General features: G+C 38.5%; 1 protein-coding gene across 2 annotated transcripts in view; it reads right to left on the minus strand.

Annotated features, from left to right (window-relative positions):
* The window catches only part of sbf2 (SET binding factor 2), a 128,508-nt gene that overhangs the window by 73,119 nt on the left and 33,211 nt on the right, over positions 1 to 22,178 (minus strand). For both annotated transcript variants that reach the window (XM_084405508.1, XM_084405507.1), the window contains exons 3-10: positions 20,975 to 21,112; positions 10,686 to 10,817; positions 8,989 to 9,099; positions 7,821 to 7,926; positions 1,982 to 2,114; positions 1,552 to 1,660; positions 1,340 to 1,453; positions 189 to 266 (exon numbers count right to left, since the gene is read on the minus strand). In XM_084405508.1, coding sequence (XP_084261634.1) covers positions 189 to 266; positions 1,340 to 1,453; positions 1,552 to 1,660; positions 1,982 to 2,114; positions 7,821 to 7,926; positions 8,989 to 9,099; positions 10,686 to 10,817; positions 20,975 to 21,112 — 921 coding nt within the window. The remainder of the gene's footprint in view (positions 1 to 188; positions 267 to 1,339; positions 1,454 to 1,551; positions 1,661 to 1,981; positions 2,115 to 7,820; positions 7,927 to 8,988; positions 9,100 to 10,685; positions 10,818 to 20,974; positions 21,113 to 22,178) is intronic.

Below are 22,178 nucleotides of genomic sequence, written 5' to 3' on the forward strand. Positions count from 1 at the left end.
GTGAAAATTCTCTCGTCTCAAAATAAACTGCGTACGTGATGGGAGTTCAAACTCCTTTAGCAAACAGATATTTCTGTCCCCTGAAGACCCAATAATTGACTCCTGTGTCGGCCATATGTGTGTCCGCAACTTTAACATGTAGCTTTGCGAGATTGTAAAAGCGAAAAATAGACATGTAAGGCTTTTACCAGCAGTTTGAGGTTGGATGGAGCAGAACGAGGGGGTGGGAAGGCATTATCTGCTCCTTCCAGATCTGGATGCAAAACCTGAAGACAAAGAGAAGGTATTTACAGTGAGGAAATGTACTGCTATCTGAGGGAACAAGACAAATGGTGCAAAATATAGCTTAAGGAATGTCTCTAGTCACAATCATCTTTCAATTTAAAAAAAAACAAACAAACAAAAAAACACGTATATGTGGAAAATGCAGATTAGCTAATGAGGAAAAATGATGAAATATGTGATTTAAAGGTGAAGTATAAAGAATTTATGCACCACTAGTGGTTACTAGGGTTCAGGATGGTTTCTAGGTGGAAGTTTATTGGCCCAAGACAAAAAAGGCCTAGTCCCAAGAGTCTATGATCTGGCTCAAGTCCTCACTTATCTTCATATCATTACTGTCAGATGAAAAACACATACTGTGTCTCCAAAAAAATATTTAAAAAATAAATTCAAGAGCATGGAATAATCTTTCTCGTAAAACATCGTAACAAAATGAATTTAGTCAACCTTTAGTACAATCTATCATAACAGATCTGTTAGATATTTGAATTGAACTTTTTTTGATTGGGTTTCAATGGCTCATGTTTCCAGTATACTCCGTTGGTTGATTACTGATTGTTGTAGAATTAATTTAATATAATCTGAGCTTTCACTTACTATTCTACCTCAAAATCAGTTTTCTGGGCTTAACACATGAACCACAGACTCTAGTGTAAAGTGACAGCCAGACAGCTGAGGAAACCAGAACATTCGAGGTTTTGACGCTTAAAGTTAGTGGATATACTTGTCAGACTAACAACATATCAGTATATGTTTAGATAATCAGACTAAACATCCCTCCAATGGTCATTTTGATGCACAATTCAAACAGTAGGAATACAGTCTACAGTAAAAAGCGTCAATAACAAAAGTGTTTCCCATCAGAAAGCGACAAAACAGAATGTATTTTGGAATTTAATCATAATTTTCATGTAGCAAGATGAAAATCAGATTACATTATACTATATACATCTACTAAAACTTATACTTGATATATCTACTTAAATGCTAACCAACTGGCACATTAAAGAAATTACACAACATCACAATGTGTGTGTGTATAAAACATTTTTTTTACCATGGACAGTGCTTTTTGAGTATTGTGCAACAGGGGTTCGGGAAGCTGTGAGAGGTGTATACACTCCGGGATTTTTATTGTTCCCCCATCAAGGTCAGCAATGATCACATCGAGCTGTAAACAGAAACCAAAACCCAATCACTGTTACCAGAATCTGACCAACTGTTTTAAGGCAGATTGAAAAATGTCTTTCTGTAAGGCCTTGAGCTCACCAGCTCTTGGATCTCGCTCTGGAACATGGAATGCACTCCGATGATGAAGGGCGTAGGAGAACTCAACACCTCCAGCAGTCGAGATGGGAGGACGGGGATGTAGGGGTAGCTGTGGTCCAAATGAGAGTTAGGCAACCACAATCAACATCAGACTGTTCTCATTACATAAGCATAAAAATAGTACATACTATTGCAAAAGACCCTAAAAATAGAACTGTTCGCAAAATTACACGCTTATCATATGTGAAGAGCACACATTATTTCAAGCTTTTTTTGGTAAGTTTCATTTGATACAGCAGCGTCCTAGTTTTTACGCAACGCACTTGAACTAGATCGGCTTAAAATGAAGCTAATGAAATGAGATGCTGTTATCAAGGCAACTTAAGGTCACTCATTCTGGGTATATCAGTAACATTCGATGTTGACCCACCTGTACTTCAGAGGAAACATGAGGGTCTCTAAGGCACGGCAGGCCTCTCCTAGTCTCTGGTAGCTGGAAGAATGGAACAAAACCTTGTGCTCCGTCAGAACCGCACAAAAGAGACTAAGAACATTCTGGATTCCTGGAACATAAAAAACAAAAAACACACAAATGCACAATTACTAATGAAACATTTGCTGAGCAACATATCTTCAAATGCATTCAAGAACCGTTCCTGAAAACAGAAAGGGCTGAATATATCATCCGCCACCTCATGATATGATATTTATCATGACACATACATAACAATATGCGATTGTCACATTTGCCGGTAAGCAAGCAAGCACGATAAATAAGAGGAGTCTTATTTACAATCCCAAAATACTCAGAACAGGAATCGCGAACCAAACATTAAGTTAACGATACCGAACAGACAGAACTCAAGACTTAAATACACAGGGAAGATAATAAATAGAACAAGAACCAGGTGCGTAACTCAATTAGAAAACCATTGTAACAAACAAGGACGAGAACTCAGGAAAACGAAACAGGGAAAACTAAACCAAAACAAAACGTGACTGCAATGATATTATTATATTCACATAATATCAGGGCCTGGTTTCACAGACAGGGCTTTGATTAAGCCAGGATTAGGCCTTAGTTCAATTAGGACATTTAAGTAGCTTTTATAAATGTGCCTTAGAAAGAAAAGAAAAAAAAAACATTACTGGTGTGCATCTTGAGACAAAACACTGACACTGGGGAAAGATCTTGATTGTTACTACTAAACTTTTTATTTAATTTTTTTTATCAGTTTAAATTGAACAAAAGTGCAAATTTAAGGAAATTATAATTGACACCTATTGAGGACAGAAGAACTTAATAGATGAAAAATAGACTAAAAAAGATGTTCCACCATAACTAAATATGTTAGATAACTAGTCCATTAAAAAGCTTGCAGAGTAATACCAATAATAGATTAATTATTATTATATTGCTGCAATCTTCATCTAGTTTCTCAGCCGATTGCTACAGTATAATGGATTGTGTTTCTTGGGCACATTTTTTTAAAAGTTAATCTACAAGTAAAATAATAAAACCAATATATCTTGTCTTACTTATTTGGCAAGTAAAGTAGCCATGAAAAACAAATATAACGTACAAGCCGCTGGCCGTTATCAATGTGTCGAAATTGTGACTTTCTGGGCTCGTTTCCGTCGTTTTACATAACCCAGTGAACCTGGCGTTTAAACAACACAGAGAACACATGCAAATAAACAACACTATCAGCGGGTGCAATTCATTTGCATATTTGTCTCTATCGTGATGATGCAAAAATGCCTCAAGAATGGCAAATATGAAATAGAGACATAAATTATGCTGCAAACTCCTCAACGGGAGTCGTCGGAAAGAGTGAGAGATAAAAGTTTACAGTTCCTGTTTTTGTTTGTCATCAACATACCACTGAGACTATAAATCACACGCTCTGCAAAAGCCGACAGGCAGCCATTAACAGACATATCCGCAGCGCAGTCGGGGTCAGCGTTCCCATTATGTCTGTGTCAAACTCTGATACGCACCAATAAACAGGAACAAGATATGAAAATTCACATTGTCTGTCCCTGTTGACCAAATACCTGAGGATGAAATGTTTAGGAACATGAAGTCAATTGCATGCTTGTCATTCCATTCGACCCGTTTTAGAAACGTAACAAGTAATCGTGAACGCGTGACATGTTGAATCGTCATGCTATGAGTGGTCCAACAGGAATGACTACCTGCTCCTGATTGTTCCTTAGAATCCCAGTGTCGTCTCCTGCCAAATACAACAACACATTTCATAATCCTGTTTGTGAGGCATCCAGTAAAACTTGTCCTGACCTTGTGACATTTACTTATCTTTTGGAATGGCTGCACATTTCTGACCCATACATAGACAGGGACACAAAAATCTGCAAACAATAAACAGTGAGCCTTATGATGGCCAACATGTTGCTTTTCCTCTATTTCTCATGGTGAGACAGGCCATTCATCAGGCCTCGCTCTGATGTGACCTCTCCGAGACGAAGGAAATGTGGATAAAGTCATTTGCGCTGATGTCCTATTGCAGGCTGCGAGAGGAAACGGACGACTAATTTGACAGACAAGTGTTCCTCTGTTCCTCATTTGATTAAGAGAACCTGACGCTGAGATGTTGAAGATGTTAATCGCATGAATCCAGGGGTAAGATGAAGATTTGCATGTGAGAACGCAGCTTATTAAAGGTCGCTAATGTTGACATAACCCATTTGAAAATATGCAGTCTAGCCGAGGATGAGCTCTGAGCCAGGGGACTCTGATAAATCTGTTGCTGATTCACAGAGGAGAACAATGGGGAAGAGGTACAGCATAAATTATACAAAGGAGATCAAGATGACATTTTTATTAGCTCATGTAGATCGGCATGTTGTTGGGATATTACAGGCTTAGGTAACCTTAAGATCAGTCCCAGAAGTACCAGACATCTGGGAGGATGATACATTGACATGATGCTCTTATCAGATACCATGCACCTAGAATGGTATTTGGGGTGGTGTTTTCTCCTCTGTTAGGTCACAGGCCATGGCCGTCTTACACCCCCACTTGTGAACTTTCTATTGGAGGACAAAGAGCAGGTACCAATGGTCTTGGCAGGCATCCAGGGAAGTTGGTTTGTTTCTCTAAAAACATCTTAAAACATCTTGGGAAGCAAGAGATGATGGAAGCAAGAGATGATGTTAATGTATGATATTATATGATATCATATTACATTATATTATATTATAACACATTAAACACACTATCATTCAAAAGTTTGAGTTTAGTCAGATTTTTGTAAAGAGATTAATAACTTCATTCAGCAAGGATGAATTAAATTGATAACAAAAATGAACTAAAACATTTATAATGTTACAAAAGATTTATATTTCACACAAATGCTGTTCATTTGATTTTAACAACGATAATAAGAAGTTTACAATGTAATAATATTATACAATTGTAACAGTATTTCAAAATGTTACTGTATTTTAGATCAAATAAATGCAGCCTTTATGAGACTAAGAGACTTAATAAAAAATCTTAAATGTATATGTAATCTATATAGAACTATATGCATATGTAATCTATATCTATCTATTCATCCATCTATCTATCCATCCATCCATCCATCCATCCATGATTTTGGGGTGAAACGTGATCCAGTTCTTGACTAGCTTTGTGAGGATCACCCTTTAAGATGACAAGGCGACTGTCGCTCATATCAAAGCACTTAGAGAGACGGTCATGTGAAAAGACAAATGTCAAAAGAAAACACTGCTTTAAAGGTTATCAGGTTTATAAAGAGACTGAAGGGATTGTTTAGCAAGAGCATTATTAATCAGAGATCTACATAAATCCGAAAAATATGAGAAACCTCAGTGAACTGTAATGAAAAACTCCACATTAGCCCACTTCTAAGTTGAATAGTTCAAGTCAAATGCTGGCCAAAAAAAAATCATGACCAATCTTAAAAATAGTGCACAGTACAATTACAAAACTATGATATTATATGACACGAAACAAGGAAAAGGGGGAAAAGGGTAAAACTAATTTCTCCATTTCCACAACACAAGGTAAACAAAAACATTCAGTGCTGAATCAAGGCCTCTGAGTTTGACAGATTTAGAACGTGCTGTTTGTTTAATTTGAAAAATCGAATCTTACATGCAGACATATGGCATTAAGGATGTTGACATGGTGTTAATTAGTCAGTTATAAAGTTGTGCGTGCACATCTGTCCAAATGCTGTGTGTTGTGCTCCAGCTGAACGTGGGACAGCACACACACCATTAGTACATTCCTCTGCAATGCAAGACCATTCTTCCATAATAATAATTAAGCGAATATAAAATAAAAAAAAATTTTATCTTGATAATGAGACCTATATTTCTTGAAACGTATTTTTTGGTTTTGTGTAACAAAATATGACACATTTGTCTAATCACTGAACCCTTTCAAAACCATGTGTGCATTCATAGGTTGTGAAAGAACATTGAGCAGAAAGATTTGTTTTTGAGTTCTTCTGCATAGAGAACGAAACGTGCAGCCAGTGTGACTTAATCACACACCAGAGCTGCATCAAGTTATTAGCACACAGGAAAATGGACATTTACTTGCAGGAATAAAAACAAATCTATCAGCAGGTTTTTAAATATTGCATTCTTCAAATTGAAACTGTTTCCATTACCAATAACATTATCAGCATATCAATTCAAGTGGGAAAAAGTGGAATTTAAAAAGGAACATGAATGTCAGAAGTCTTCCTTTTGTTTTAATGCACTTAATAGCACACAAGTTTGTGCAATCCTAGTGATCATGTTCTTTAGCAAGATTTGAGAAGGAAATCTAAAGAGTATCTTGTTCTTCAATAACAGCAAAATCATCTGACCATCTGTACAAAGACTTCACAATGTCACAAATGTACTTATTTAAATTGTGACCGAGGGGGCGTCTCAATCAGCTCCCTAGTTCAGTAGTCAGGGCACTGATCAGGGAGTCGGACACTTTAAGGGCTATCTCAATTGCAAAATCCTTCCAGTGCACTGAAAACATTTGCACCCTAAAAAGTCCCACAATGCAGTGTGAAAACCAGGGAGCCACCCTAGAAATGACTCTCTTTTACATTTTGAAAAATCCTAAACCTTTCATTTCCATTATTGTAAGTTTGTATGTGAAAGTAGGCGTACATCAAAGTAAAATATAAAATATAAATCAATTTTATTTGGAAATATATATATATTTTTTTTGTCCACTGTTATGACAGAGGGAAAAAAAACGAAGTATATTTAACACACCTTGACCTTTGGTGATAATATGAAGGCATTTACAGTATTCAGCATATATACAGTGTCAGGTAGAATTTGTAGTTGTATTTAAGCAGAAAAAAAAATTTGTTTTCCCCTGTTCTCCTTATGCTCATATGACTCCGCTCTGCAAAAACATGTTTACAGGAAGGGACCGTAAGCGGAACTATAAAGGACAGGAGATGTCTGCATAAATATGGAAAAGATAACAAAAAAACGTGTCAGAGGCCATGTTTACACCTGGTATTAAGATGCGTTTCGGTCGATCGGATCACAAGTGGACGACGCTAAATACAGGTGTAAACGGGGTCTAAAACATTTTGAGCTTGTCCACTTTCGACCACTTCCAGAGGCAGTGGAAAACACATTCGACCGGATTGCTTTCGTAGTGTAAACGCTCATGTGGTCGAATGTGTTCAAACAGCCACAAAAGACCATCTTCTCTCCGTCTACTGATCTAATGCGTAAACATTATGGGAAGCGCTCTAGCCAGACGGGATTTAAACATTGTCGGCTGAAGACCCAAGTTTGGCTTGAAGACGAAAAACGTCATTTCTAACACACGCTACGACTAGCCTTGTGGCTGTCAAAGAAACGAAAGCTGATGTTCTCCATATGATTTTCTGATGTCTTTGTGTGCATTCATAAGTAAATTACACAAGCTTATTTTGTCCATTAGATCGAAAGATCTCAAGAAAAAAAAAGAAAAAAAAACATACATTTACCCGCCCATAGACCCTCCCCTCAAAGAAATCAGGACAGAAGTGGTTGAAAGTGGACAAAAGAGTCGGATTAAAACACCAGGTGTAAACGGGAATGTGTCTCCCTTGTCCACTTGTGATCCGATCGACCAAAACGCATCTTAATACCAGGTGTAAACAAGGCCAATGAATAGTTAAGATCTTACATGGAAGAAGTATACCATGCAATATACACTGTATAGAGTATTCAACTGGCATACTCCTATAAGAGTCAAAGGTACCCACCTAACTGTTGGAAGAGGAGCGCTACGCTTTTACAGCTGATTGGCAGGCTGTCATTCAGTGGGGTCTGGATGAGCTGCCGGTCCCCCGCTCCCAATGAAAAGAGCTTCTGAGAACATCAACACAAACATTCTGCTCTGAACAAATGCATGACGTAAAAAACAATCAATGAACACCAAATAACACCTCAAAGTTGCACACACAGTAGAATACAGGCTGAAATCATGATAAACATTTTTATTAATAATTCTATCAATTATTTTAATACTTTTACACTGACACCCACTATGGTGTTCATGTTTCGACAACTTCATTTTTACGATTTTTTTTTAAGAGGTTTAGTACGTTTTTTAAATTTATTTCCAGATCTTAGCTGGAAAGAAACAGCGGATGTGCATTAAACAGAGCCAATAAGATGCACATGGACTGTTTCATGAACAGATGCGCGCTCAAGTCTCATGACACATTCCAAGTGGATGGAGTTAGACTCACACTGAAAGATGAATATATACCTCTCCTGAGGTTTGTTTATAACTTAAGCCCCGTTTGATCACCATGATGTCCCAATCCAGCTGGGAAAATAATGGTTTCTGGAGGAATTTTCAAATGTATTGGTGAATTACATCAAAAACAACATAAGCTGGGGATTTCAACACGAGTGCGTGTAAAACTCTGCAGTCTGCATTTATATATATATTTCCCCTGAAACCAATATCTAGATTGTTTAACTATCTATTTGGTGATGATTTATATGAGCGGAGTGTACAATAAAGAGTAGTGGATTTAGAAACTGTGTTTAAAGAGAAAACATGCGGTTTGAGAACAGATTTGTTCACAGCTGCTGCATTAGGGGAAACAGAAACCAAAAAGAAAAATGAGACGCATAAAATTGAGGGGTACTGCGTTGCTCAAACCAGAACATGAGAGCTACATTTATTAATATTTTAGCTCTAAACAAAACAACAAGGCTTCTCTCACTGACCCCTAAAGCCCTTTCCACCTCTCAGGAGTCCCCAGTGAAAACAATATGGAATGTGAGACACCCATAAGATGCCGTCCTCAAGGTATACAGGTACACAAATGAACCCTGGCTAACCCTCTGTGTGCTCGAATATCCACGGGGTCAGGGTCGAGACTGATGAGGAATTCTTTGGTTAAAGTAATGTCTGACCTGGGAACCTCCTGCCACTGGAACCAAGCATGTGAAGAGGTTTGCCACCAGTCCTTCCAGAGGGAAGCTCAGACTGTCTATGTACACGGTGTAGATCAGTCCCAAGCAGCCCTAAGAGGGAAAAAAAAGCAATACATACAGCTTGTCCTGACACACAAATGTAAAAGTACTTGCAAACAAAATCTGAGTGATTATGAGTGGAGCAAAGGTCGCTGTCACAATATTGGTGTTGACCTAATAACTTTTTTCCATCGCCAAACTTGGGATGGATGGATGGATGGATGGATGGATGGATGGATGGATGGATGGATGGATGGATGGATGGATGGATGGATGGATGGATGGATGGATGGATGGATGGATGGATGGATGGATGGATGGATGGATGGATGGATGGATGGATGGATGGATGGATGGATGGATGGATGGATGGATGGATGGATGGATGGATGGATGGATGGATGGATGGATGGATGGATGGATGGATGGATGGATGGATGGATGGATGGATGGATGGATGGATGGATATTCAGGTCAAAAGAGTCTATGATATTCTGGTCCATCCTACAATGAAAGTCTAGAGAGTCTAGAGACTTTTTTACTGTATTCCTAATTTAAAATCACAAGTCTGATCATTTATCAACGAGACACCATATGGATTTGATTCAAATCCATAACCTAAAGAATGAGCGATAGTAATGATGCTGTCCTTGGCAAACATAAATAACAGTGATATTTACTTTTTAATCGTTCTTTGGAAAATAAATCTGGAGAATTATCTGTATTAATAATAGGAAATACCAGCAGGGCATAACAGTGCCCTCTACAATGGGCACATTGAGAAACAAAGGGATATGGTGTGTGACTATAAACATTTGGTCCTTTACCAAGTAATACAGATCAACTAACTTATTCCCAGGCATAGCTCATGCCAAATACATGAATGAAGGCCAAAAGTGCAAAATCTTGAGGCAGGCAGTCGAATGGAGTGGATTTCCTGCTTTTAAGCTCTTGTGATATTCCTCTCTGTCTCTGTAATCCCTGTTTTTATTCCATCAGCAGACATAAGTCTTTGACTTTAATGATTTAAAGACTGACAATCAATACCGTTCTCAAACCAGTGATGGGTTTAATTATTCTAAATCCAACTAAAGCTCCAGCATGAAAATGTCTAATTATGAACAAGCGATTCTAATCGAAAACCTGAGTAAAAATGGAAATTGCCTAATTACTAAAGTTACTGGTCATGTAGGAATTGTATGACATTGCATGGTCTGCTAAAGAACAGCTCACTCACTAATTGGCGGATCTATTGTACATCTTCAGAATATAAAAAATCTGAAGTTACATAAGAAACCAAAGGTTTTGTTGTTGTTGTTGTCGTTTTTTAATACACGTTCCTAGCATGAAGTCACAACAAAATATTTTTTTTGAGAGGTGGTGTTTCACAAAGAGACTGGATAAAACAGGATAGTTCAAATGATCAGCACTGTTTGCCACAAATGGATAAGGAAACAGCATTGAAATAATTCTGTTACCACATGGAAAACATATACAGGACCACTTTTTATGAAATGGCGAAATATTTCAAAAATGGATGGACAGAAGGATGGATAGATAGATAGAGAGATGGACGGATAGACAGAGGGACGAACGGACACATGGATAGACAAACAGACAGACTGACTTTACATTACCCTAAATATTTCTGGGTAATCCAGCCGGGTGACAAGAATCAAACTTTTGGGCGAAAAAATTTGAGCTGGCTGGATCAAACCATTCTCCTCTTCCTCTTCCTCATCACCATCTGCCTCCAGCGTCTTTGAGCCCTGAAATGGAAAAGAATCAAAAAGTTTGGATTAAATAGAATTCCATGTGGCTGATGTACCCCTTGAACTGTTGGACAAGTATAAAGCAAACACATGAGATAAGACCTGGACATGATTCTGGAAGAATCAACATCTGGGTCAGATTCACTCATAATGTCTTTAAATTCAAACAGACTCTAATCAGACTTCTGAAATTAGGTGTTCAGTATTTTTTTTTTTCCCCCAATGGAAATATTTTCATTTGATATTTACACACTTTTTGTGTGTTAAAGGCATAAGGAACACAATTTACTTTGGATTATCAAAAAGCAATCAATATTATAACACCACAATATATTATATTCATTTACATTTTAACTATTAAAACCAGGTAACATGAGAAGTTGCTAAAAACGGTTCAGTCAAGGCGCATCATTTCAAGTTTGTACTTTCGTGACCAAAAGTAGTGTTGTCCGAGCTGGTGAGTTATTTAATGACAGAGTGGAAAAAGAACAGCAAAGAGCGAAGACTGAAGACTGAAAATCCAAAGTCCTCAGAGGAGATGGACAGTGTGTCTGATGGGGGATTGCAGGGCTTTGTTTCTTAATTCTTTGTTATTCACCACTGATAAATATCTAGGTTGAGGAGTTGAGAGAGCATTGGAAAATAATGCATAAAGACCAAATGATTGCATGTTTTCAGAAATCACTGATAAAGCTGAGCTTATACATAAGCTTAGTCTGTATAAAGTGACTGTCGGTCAGTATACAGGCTCAGTCCGGTTTCCTAAAAGAAACTAAAAACAGCACTGCACTTCAATACATCAAATGTGATAAAGATCACGAGGTCAGCCGAGCAGCGCTGCCTTTTTTCAACGAGCAAGAGAACGATAAGAGAAGCAAACCAAAGCGTGACAGCGTGTTGACAGAGTTAGTGTCGCAAAGGATGGAGAAAAGTTAAGATAGGCTTGCATGACGAATAAAGGAGTGACCCATGCTGGGTGTTATTAAACCACAAAGGGAACCTGGAGGTGCTGGTCTATTTATAGATTTTACTTTTGGAAATTGGGTTTGTTTTGTGCAAGGGTCTTGTCCCAAGGGCTGAAATGCTATTGAAATGAATCTAGGCTCACATTACAAGTCCTGCTTTAGTGTACGAGTTGAATTGTCTCCATGTGAGTATTTGGAAAAATTCAATTTCCTAAATAATCACATCCAAAGATGCAATCAGTGAAAAAACAAATCATAGTAATTACACCATGTACAACCCAAACATAGTTTATGGGACAACGGGAGGATTAAATCAACGACAAACTATCAATTTAGGCAAAAATGTAGAAGGTCAGAAACTACATACCAAAAAAAAAAAAAAGTGTTCTTAGAAATGTACTTTTTTGTATTTATGTTGGTTTCCTTTGGTTTAAAGAAAAACTCACATTTCTGCTGAGAATTGCCTGTTCATAACCAGGGATTTTTATGCTGGAGCTGTATTTAGGATCATTAAAACCAAAACCATCATCAGCTCTTAAATCATTAAAGTCAAAACAACTTTTAATATAATAACAATATCGTGGTGCAACCATGAAGTGAAAAGTATTCATAGTTTTTAGTTTTTGGGGAGTCACACCACATGACTTTTTGTCATAAAAAGGTCAAATTACCAGATATATTAGGGTTGTCAATAGATTACATTTTTCAATCGTGATTAATCGCACACTTATCGTGGAATTAAGCATACACCATTTATCTTGTTTAACACCATTTAACACGTTCATTTTGTCATCATTTGCTATATCCAGCAAAGTAAACCAGGTGATACTCACAAAACTGTATTTTATGCAAGATTTCTAAGGTAAATTTAGGTGTCTTTACAAAAAGGGACACTTGAAGACTCCAAAAGGACACCAAATAACCAAGTGATGCATATACCTATTACAGTACACAAATCCATTCAGAATCACTACGCACAGCAACATACACATTATCACAAAACATTATCCTGAATGTGTGTGGAAACAGTGTGAATGTACTCAAATGTGTCTTCACAATTTTTTTGTGGTGAAGGTTTGTGTGCGCATCAATATAACAGACTCACGTGTGCTTATGATATACAGCTCCCGTTCATCCATCCCTTGATCGCAATCTTCATCTATCAAAACTTTACTAGAAAGACGCTGTTTTGCTTTATCCAGCAGAGAAAAGTAGTTTGCGTATCATCTGGCCATACAGCGGTGGGATGTTTTATCGTTTCATTCAGTCTGTATTTAAAACACGGGCTCGCGCTCTTCAGAAAGAATAACAGAATATGACAGAGCTCATGTTTTAAGGTAAAACCCACACTGGAATGAATAATTTGCTGAAAACGCAATGTGAGTCTATATTCTCTCTGTCATCTCTGATGTAATCAGCCTGGGCTGCGTTTCCCAAAAGCAAGTTTTTCCCAAAAGTTGATTGTAAAGAACACAGGTGGCAATGGTCTCCGTGATCAACTTGGGCTCACAATGCTTTTGGGAAACGCAGCCCTGGTTTTCTTTACATTGGCGCTGTTTTGGAATTATTGTTTGAACGAATTCGCTTACTGTATCATTTGACTGAACACTTTCCCAAAGTTTAGCTGCTTAAAATGATCTGATCGTAAACAGAGAAGCGAAATCGGGTTAAAGGGTTAGAAGAATAGAAATGTCCGCCAACCAGGTTACAGGTGCTTGCGCCATTGTAGATGATCCGTGAGATAAACACTAACTTCTAAGATCATCAATCTGTGGGAAGTAAATTACGTTAATGACGCAATTTCATACGGTAATGTATTTGTGTTGTTTGCATTAAATTACTTTAGCGCATGAAGGATTTTAAATTAATCACGTGTTTTATATATATATAAATAAAATAGCATATATATAATTAGCCTGACTACGTCAGACTTCGTACTTCCGCTCAATTTCAGTTCGCTTCTGTACTCAGTCTGAGATATCGACCTGTCTTTCAGTTTTCCTCTGGCCTCAAAACAGCCGGCCAATCAACTAACAGAGGGCGGGCTGAGAGCCGTGACGTAGACGCTGATTATACCGTGGATGCGTAGTTTTATTTCTTCACATATTCTGCAAAAGTCGTTCACAGCCATGTTCAGTCCGGTATTTCCGTTTTCGCATCATACATGTGTTTACAGTTGAAGTTCAATGCGGCTGAGTCGGCGCATAACACACTTCTTAACCAAACGTTATGTGATTGGCTTACGGGTAACCAATGATTTTAAACTTCAGACAAGCCCCCCCCCCCCCGCTTTTCTATTACGCCCTTCCAGACTCGGTCTACGAAGCAAAGCGAAGTAGCAGAGTTTGGTATTACCAGGCTAATATATAATAGCATTAATAATGACAAAAAGCAGACACCGTTATCATTCACCGATAAGGAGGAGAAGTTTTGCCCGCGTCACCTCCCACTGCTCACAATCTGCTTCTGATTGCCCGGTTTGAGTCAGCGTCAGGCCTGCGAGCTCATAATGATACCTACCTCTCAAACCCTGCTGTCTAACCCCCCGCACTGGAGTCCATTTGATTTGCTCAGACAGTGAAAACATGCCACAAGATCCACCACATCTTATCAGTGGGAGCACAAAATTAAAATACCCTCACAGATGGGAAACACATTTCAAGCTTATTGGGAGGATTTGGTTCAATTATGAAGAAAAATACATTCCAATGCTGCCTCTTCCAATCTGATAAAAGAAAAATATCTTTCAGTGTGTCATGATTTTTACATTAAGTGGGCTTAATGGTGTAGCTTTAGGAAAGTATGCAACACCTGAAATGCTTACGTGTTAAAAACATTGAATGCATTAAAAGAAGCCCATAAAAGGTCAGAAATGGAATGGAGAGAATTGTGAACTTTTAATGACTTTAATCCAAGACTACCACATACAGTTCAGGGTGATTATACCCTGAACCCGAGAAAATGTGTAAATAAAATGTGTTTGGACGGATTTCTGAAATCATTCATTTTCATATATGCTCGTGCTTTTCTTCCTTGCGATGTACCCAGTCCTGATATAGCATGAACTGTAGCGTATAAGTGCCCTCAACGTCTTCGCTAAGCTCCACGCTTCTAGGTTACTATTGCTAACTCAACAAGCTTTGCAAGCATCCCATAGGAACGAACTAAAGATTCCTGTGAACATTTCTGTAAAATGGCTCATAAATGGTAAAACTTGATTGAATATTATTCTAACGTTGGTTGGATGTGACGGTTTACACCTGGTCACTTCATGCGTTTTCTCTGATCGGTTAGCTATCCGGTCGTGAAAAGACCAGGGCAAAATGCTTTCGAGAATGCAAATTCCTAATAAAACTGGACAAGTGTAAATGCATCTGGTTGTTAAAACCACATATGTACATTTTACTCCTCCCAAAATTAAAACAAATAAGCGTGTGAGAGCATGTTATAGGCCAGATGACATGTTATAGCCAGATATAACAGCACTCTTGCGCTGCAGATGAGTAGCAGAGTATCTCTTCAGCAAGTCGATGCGCAAAGCCGATCGCAAATGAAACTGAAAGTAAGTTGTAGATGCTCAACACACAATCATCTTCTTTAAAAGTAGATACTTAACAATGTGATAAAAATGCTGAGACTGCAAATCAGAATAAAGAAAAAGGCCTCTCGCAGTTGACCGGTGCAGACACATTTATTATTGTTTGACGAATTTCAGTGGGCAAAATCCAGTCATTTTAATAGGAATCCATGCGATTAGGAATCTCACTGCAAAAAGCTGAATGGTTTGCATTTATAGGCATGGATGCATAGTATGTGAATTGGGAAGCAGATATACACTCCATGGGTTAAAAGACCATATAGCATCTACCGGTATTCACGTGACGTAAGGAAAACAGTCCCAGGAGACCTACAGCATAATGAGATAATGGGCTATAATGGTCACTATGTGAAATAAGCCACCCTGCATTACGAACTTCTGGATAAGTCTATCAAAGAAAAACAGTGAGGAGGAGACAAAAGCAGACAGATTGAAAAGACCTTTCCGAAGACATTAAGGCAGTGAGGTTGCGATTAAGAATGATTCTTCAGTCTTAATGTGCCTGATGACACTGTGAAGTACTCTTCATGGGTGGTCTTCTCTCTTAATCTCCCACAAGGCTCAGTAGTTAAGGATATAATATAAATAAAGAAGATTTACAGTCTCACCGAGAAAGAGAAAGACAGAAAGCGATAGAGAGACAGGGGACAGAGAGGAAGACAGCGCCAGCCAACAGCTGGGGGTCATCAAAGCTCAAAGACATGACGTGTTGTAGTTCCTGCCAAACTGTTTTGTAACCTTCTGGAACCACCAGCCTTCTAAATACAAAGAATTCCTGCTTTTATTGACCGTTTAATTACACATTCTTTATCCTGTCATGAGTTTGTTTATTTGTACTCAAGTAAAGCAACAGGAAGTTAACAGTAAGTCAGCATGCTGGCATTCATGTAGATGCTTGTGGCAAACAGGCTGATTCATAGTGAATCTGCAAAGGAAACCATTAAACTTCTCAGCATTTAAACAGTAAGCAGTCTGCTTAACAAATTAGTGTGATTCACAGCATCGAAATGCTAAGTTTTGGTCATGATGACCCCCACATCCGGAGTGTTGAATTAGGTTAATTACACAAAATGCCACATTGCCGGTACTAGGATGGTGCTCTCAATAGACGTAGAATGTCGGAATGTGTTCAACTGGTTTTCCTCACAATTACGCCATCATTTCCACAAGTAAAAAAAAAAAAAACAATGAATACAATCTCTGGGGTTCTTTGGTGACGCTTTGAAGTGGCTGATAATTAAACTCTCAAAAAAGGAAAATGTCAATCAGTGGTGTCTACAAGAGTGATGGTTATCTAACCTGCTTTCTGAGGAACAAGAGCCTGTTGCGACATTCTAAATGATTTACAGTTGTAAAGCCAATTACCTTGAGCATCCATTACTCTTTTGAAGACATCACTACATTTTTTCTCCTAGAAAACAACAGCAGTGTTGCATTTGCCCACAGTGAAATAAACTTGAACTGAGGAGCTTGACTAATGCACATCATGGCTTTGCTCGGAATCTCACCATCATCTTATGAAAAACCTTTTAGGCACACACAGTAATAACGAATGTGGTAAAATTTACTGACATGACACGCACGAAGAAGTGCAAAGCATTATGGAGAAATATAGCTGGAGGTAGCAATTGCGGTAACAAGTAGGTTCTGTACCAAAAGTATGATGCAAATAGTTAAATTACATCATATTGAGGTTGGACAATAGGGATTTGAACCTACAACCTTTAGGATATTAGACAAAACCTTTTCCTCTATCACCACCTTCTACCTGTTGGAAACATAACATGTTGAGAGACAACATAAAATTATAATGGCAAAAAAAAAAAGCTGATGATTCTTCAGGCAAATTGTAACAGAATAACAATAACAGGCACAAACATCTAACTAAAAAAATCTGACTCAAATTTGGTGACAACAATGCAACATGAGTGGCAAGAAAAATGGATCATCACACTATTCACACAATTTTACAACTTTCCTCCAAATGTATCTAGGTGCTGCCATAGACTCCCAGCCAGAGAAAGTAGAAAAATAAGAAGAAGAACTCCAAGGTAAACAATACGCACCTTCAGAGCCTGGCCCCTAATAAAACCCAAAAGCACTTTTGGCTAACAGCAGGGTTGAGCAGATGTCCTCACTGAAATCTATGTTTGTTATCAGAAAGATGATACAATGAATTACTTATACTGTTCTAGCATTCTGTAAGACCCGGTAAGCAGGATGCAATGTAATCAGTGAAGGTTATACTTCATGCTCTATGATTTCTGAAGTAAACCAATGGCAAACACTTCAAATACAGCCACAATCAAAAGGGTCCAAGCAGGTGGAAAATGTCCCCAACTGGCAAATTTGGCAGAACAGAGGCTGTGGATACAACTGTTGACCAACCATTTACCACAAAACATGCTGAGATGTGTTGAAACATGTTATATAGTAGATCTACAGCGAGGCCTGTAAGAAATACATAGCCTATGTCTGATAAAATGTAATTGCTGCCGGCAATCATTTTTTGTTCATCTGTCCAACTGATATTGTAGTATGTTAGCACTTGTAGCGAAGAAAAGGCATATCAAATTTTAACTTCCTTACCCAAACAGTTTTTACGAGATTCTCCTTGTTACAGACTCCCTCTAGGGGTGAAACTTGGCATGTGTCCTTCAAGCAACCTGGTTTCCATGTGTAATTTATATGGACATTCAGAAAAAGTGTTATGTGTTACATGTGAAAAACATGTTTCTGCCAAACAACTGATGAACCTGGATAACATTATTTACAGAAAATGGCATGCTTAAGACTATACTCTGCTATACGCCTGGGGGCATTCGTGGCCTAATGGTCGATTCTACCTGCAGGAAATGACTGAGGTGCCCTTGAGCAAGGCACCTAACCACCAATTGCTCTCCCTGGTTTACCATACTTGGCCTTCACGTCATGTCAAAATGTCATTAAAAAAAAGAAAAAAGTTCTCCATTTACCCCAGAGGTGGATAAATCAGAGATAGGCTTCAGTGCTCTTCTTTACCAGAGCGCCTAATCTTCAATAGCTCGAGGCTGACTTCCACTCTGCATCGGTTTGCCACATTAGAGAGAAAAGTTAAAGTTAAAGTTTAAATTGCCCTGGCAATTAAAGATTAATCCCAGATTTTTGCCCTGATTTACAGTCTGGACAAGTCGACACTAGTTGTCCAAAGTCGGAGCTAGTCTGCAGATTTGAGTTGAGAGATTTCATAGAAAATCGCGTAGTGTATCAATTCACACTGCACTGACAGATGCCGACCAACGCAGACAATCACCAGATTACAGTTCGTCACTTCTCAGACATTCCACGATGTGACAAATGCTGACCAAACACCTTCAATTAGCGAGAACAAGTCCCGTCCAACGCCAGACGGCAACAGGGGTGACACACTGATCCGACAAAGGGTTTATTGCCTTTGGTCGGCATCTATCGGTGCAGTCATTAGCGTTATAATGGGCACAGACTTCATACTATGATTTCATCCAGTCATAGAACTTCCAGTCATAGAATATCTAACACTTTTGATATTTTGAGTCGATTTTAGAACTCATATTGTTTGCATTTGCCTTGCGTCTCCTGGCACCAAGGTGCATGTCTCTGTGTGAATTTGTTGTTTCCGGAACCTTAGTCGTTAAGTATATGGAGGCCACTTTTTCTCTGTAACCAATTATAAAGTCGGCAAGTATATGCCTAGTGCTTTAAAATCTGTTCAGATTTGAAAAGTTGTGTAGTGTATTCCAGCCTTAAATTGTGCTAGTACCTGCTTGACCCTTATTACCAATCCTGCCCCAGTACAGTAGACTACTTCAGTCAAGGATACAAATTTATAGGGGATGCGCGGTTCCTTGCACTCCAGGACTTTCACTCTATGCTGAAACTTCTCAGCACAGGAAAAAAGAAATTAACGCTCAACATTTTTTCTCTCACAATGTGGGACAACTGGTAATCTTCTACAGGAGCTAGTTTAGTCTAGTTTCATGAGGGGCTGAGGTTGGAACCCTGGTGGGCACTGGGCAAAAGTCAGGAATTACAGCTGCATTCTTCACATAGCTGTCCTCCAACCGCAGCTCCTTGGGGTTCTCTTACAGCGCTTCTTCTTTCCTTCTTCTCTCTGGACAGTGAACTTTAAGATGCAGCAGCGAAATATTGTCCATCCTGGTCGCAGCTGCCATCACTGAAAGGTTCTCCGACTGGTTGTCTTTATCCTTAGAAATACTCTCACCTCAATCAACTTTAAAATATTTTGAAAGTACTCTGGTCTTTTTTTTAGGCCATAAAGACCAATTGAAGAACTTTCACTTGCAATGAGCAAAGAGTATCTCAGATTATTTTCATTAGATGTATAAATGCATATATAAATGGATTCTTTGTTAGCTGCTAGAGTTCTTACCAGGTCAAGGAAATATGATGATATAACCCCAATTTTAGCATCTCTACACTGGCTACCTGTTAAGTTCTGTATCAATTACAAGTATTGCTACTGACTTACTGACAAGTATTGCTACTGACTTACAGACAAGTATTGCTACTGACTTACTGACAAGTATTGCTACTGACTTACTGACTAAATGGTTTAGCTCCTGTGCATTTAACTGATCTTCTATCGCCCTACAATCCGCCACATTCTCACCACAAAACTCAGGACTTTTGGTTGTACCTAGGATATCGAAGTCCACTAAAGGAGGGAGAGCCTTTTCGCAATTGGCTCCTAAACTCTGGAATAGCCTTCCTGATAATGTTCAGGGCTCAGACTCACTCTCCCAGTTTAAATCTAGATTAGAGACACATCTGTATCTAATAATGTATCTAATAATGTACAAAAAACCTTGCACTCCAGTTATATTAAAGCAAAAGCACATCATCTTTTTGCTTGAAATGTTATGAAGAGCAGCTACGTTAATTATTTTCCATTTGCTTTTGTGTTTCTACACTGGGATGCCCATTCTGAGGTAACTAGAGATAACGCAAGTTCCAGTTTGGATCCTGCCTCTTACGAAGATTTCAGACAACTCAACACCTGTAAAGAGATTACGCCAACCCCTGCGAGGATTTCAGATGATGCCAACTCTGAATTATCATACACAACTGAACCAAATTCTAATATTGTAATCATTATGAACACAACTTATAATACTAGCTTTAATGAGCTCATTGTTTCTGCCTAAATGAATACATGATGTTAGCTAACTGTATGGATTGTATTATCTTACAACTGTACATTTTTGACATATGACATCTGGACATATGACAATTATTTTGACAGTCACCCGTCGACAGATTACTCTAAATTGTAATATAGAAACATGCATTTTCTGTAAAGCTATGTAACTATATGTATTGTGAAAAGAGCCATACAAATAAATGTGAATTCAATTGAATGATTGGTTGAATAACTAAAAATGTAATTTCTTGTATCTTCCACATGATGATGCTTTCCAAATTTGGTCTGATAAAATGTTTTATCGTTTTTTTTTTTTACGAAACAAACAATGATTGCGATTAATTTTGGTACTAGCTCATACAGTTTATACAAGTAGACCCTTATATAATAAAAAATATGGCCTTAATCTCACCTGTAGGTTGACCTCTGCCTCAAAGAAGGTCAGACAGGAGCAGTAGTGTCGTTCTGAATCTATGTCTGTAAGCACCACTGTAAAGAATGTCGGGGGTTTCCTCTCACGAGACAGCCTCCATCCACCAGGCTGGCAGAACTGTAAAAGCACCAAAACAAAAACACTGTTAGACTTCACTCTATACAGGAGTCTGACATTACCAGAACATAGTCCGCACAAAAGCAACCAGTAAATCATGGTTACCATAAGAGATGACATCATTTGCACAGAGAAGATCACAGGAATTGAAATTGGGGTTGTTGAAAATCATTTCAAACACCTTTCAAGGTTTTGACAGGGATTACTGGAATGCAGTATGATGAGGTTGTTAAGGTACGTCAGTGTGCATATTGGCTAGTGTGTGATCATATGCAGGATGTGCCACTTCAGATAGTACATCCTCTCATCAGAAGGCAGGAAACGCCACTGAGTGCCTCAGTGCCCTTCCAAAAGCCCCTCCATATCCATTCTGTTACACAGAAAATCCCAATAAATAAATCTGCAATAAAAAAAATATATATCCTAACAGACTAACTGTAGATTGCCCATACAGATTTACAGATGAGTGCTGCTGCTGAATCCATGCTGCTGCAAATGCAGTGCCACACCAAAAGAAATCATTCTACATGAGTTGTAAGTTTACAGTCTGTGTTGTTGAATGTGATGCAATAAAAAGAGAGCATACTGAAATCGAAAGCTTCTGAATTGGATTGAATCAAGTCAAGTATTAATTTGCAAAACTATGTATTTCTGCACATCACACCTATCGAGTGACTGATGTAAGATTTCAGAAGCACAGTGGGTTTCTTGAAGCTCAATTAGAGCAGTGGTTCCCAATCCTGTTCCTATAGAACCACCAACACTGCACATTTTGGGTGTCTCTCTTATATAGCACACATATTTGAGGTCTTAGAGAAGGGGTGTCCATCCCTGCTCCAGGAGGTCCACTGTCCTGCATAGTTCAGCTCCAACCCCAATTGAACACACCTGAACCAGCTACTCAAGGTCTCACTTGGCATACTAGAAACGTCCAGACTGGTAGGTTGAGGCAAGTTGGAGCTAAACTCTGCAGGACAGTGGACCTCCAGGACCGAGTTTGGAAACCCCTGTCTTAGAGTCTTTACTAACGAGCTGATGAGTTGAATCAGGTGTATTTGATTAGGAA

Source organism: Rutilus rutilus (assembly GCF_951802725.1).
Source record: "Rutilus rutilus genome assembly, chromosome: 3".
Lineage (NCBI taxonomy): Eukaryota > Metazoa > Chordata > Actinopteri > Cypriniformes > Leuciscidae > Rutilus > Rutilus rutilus.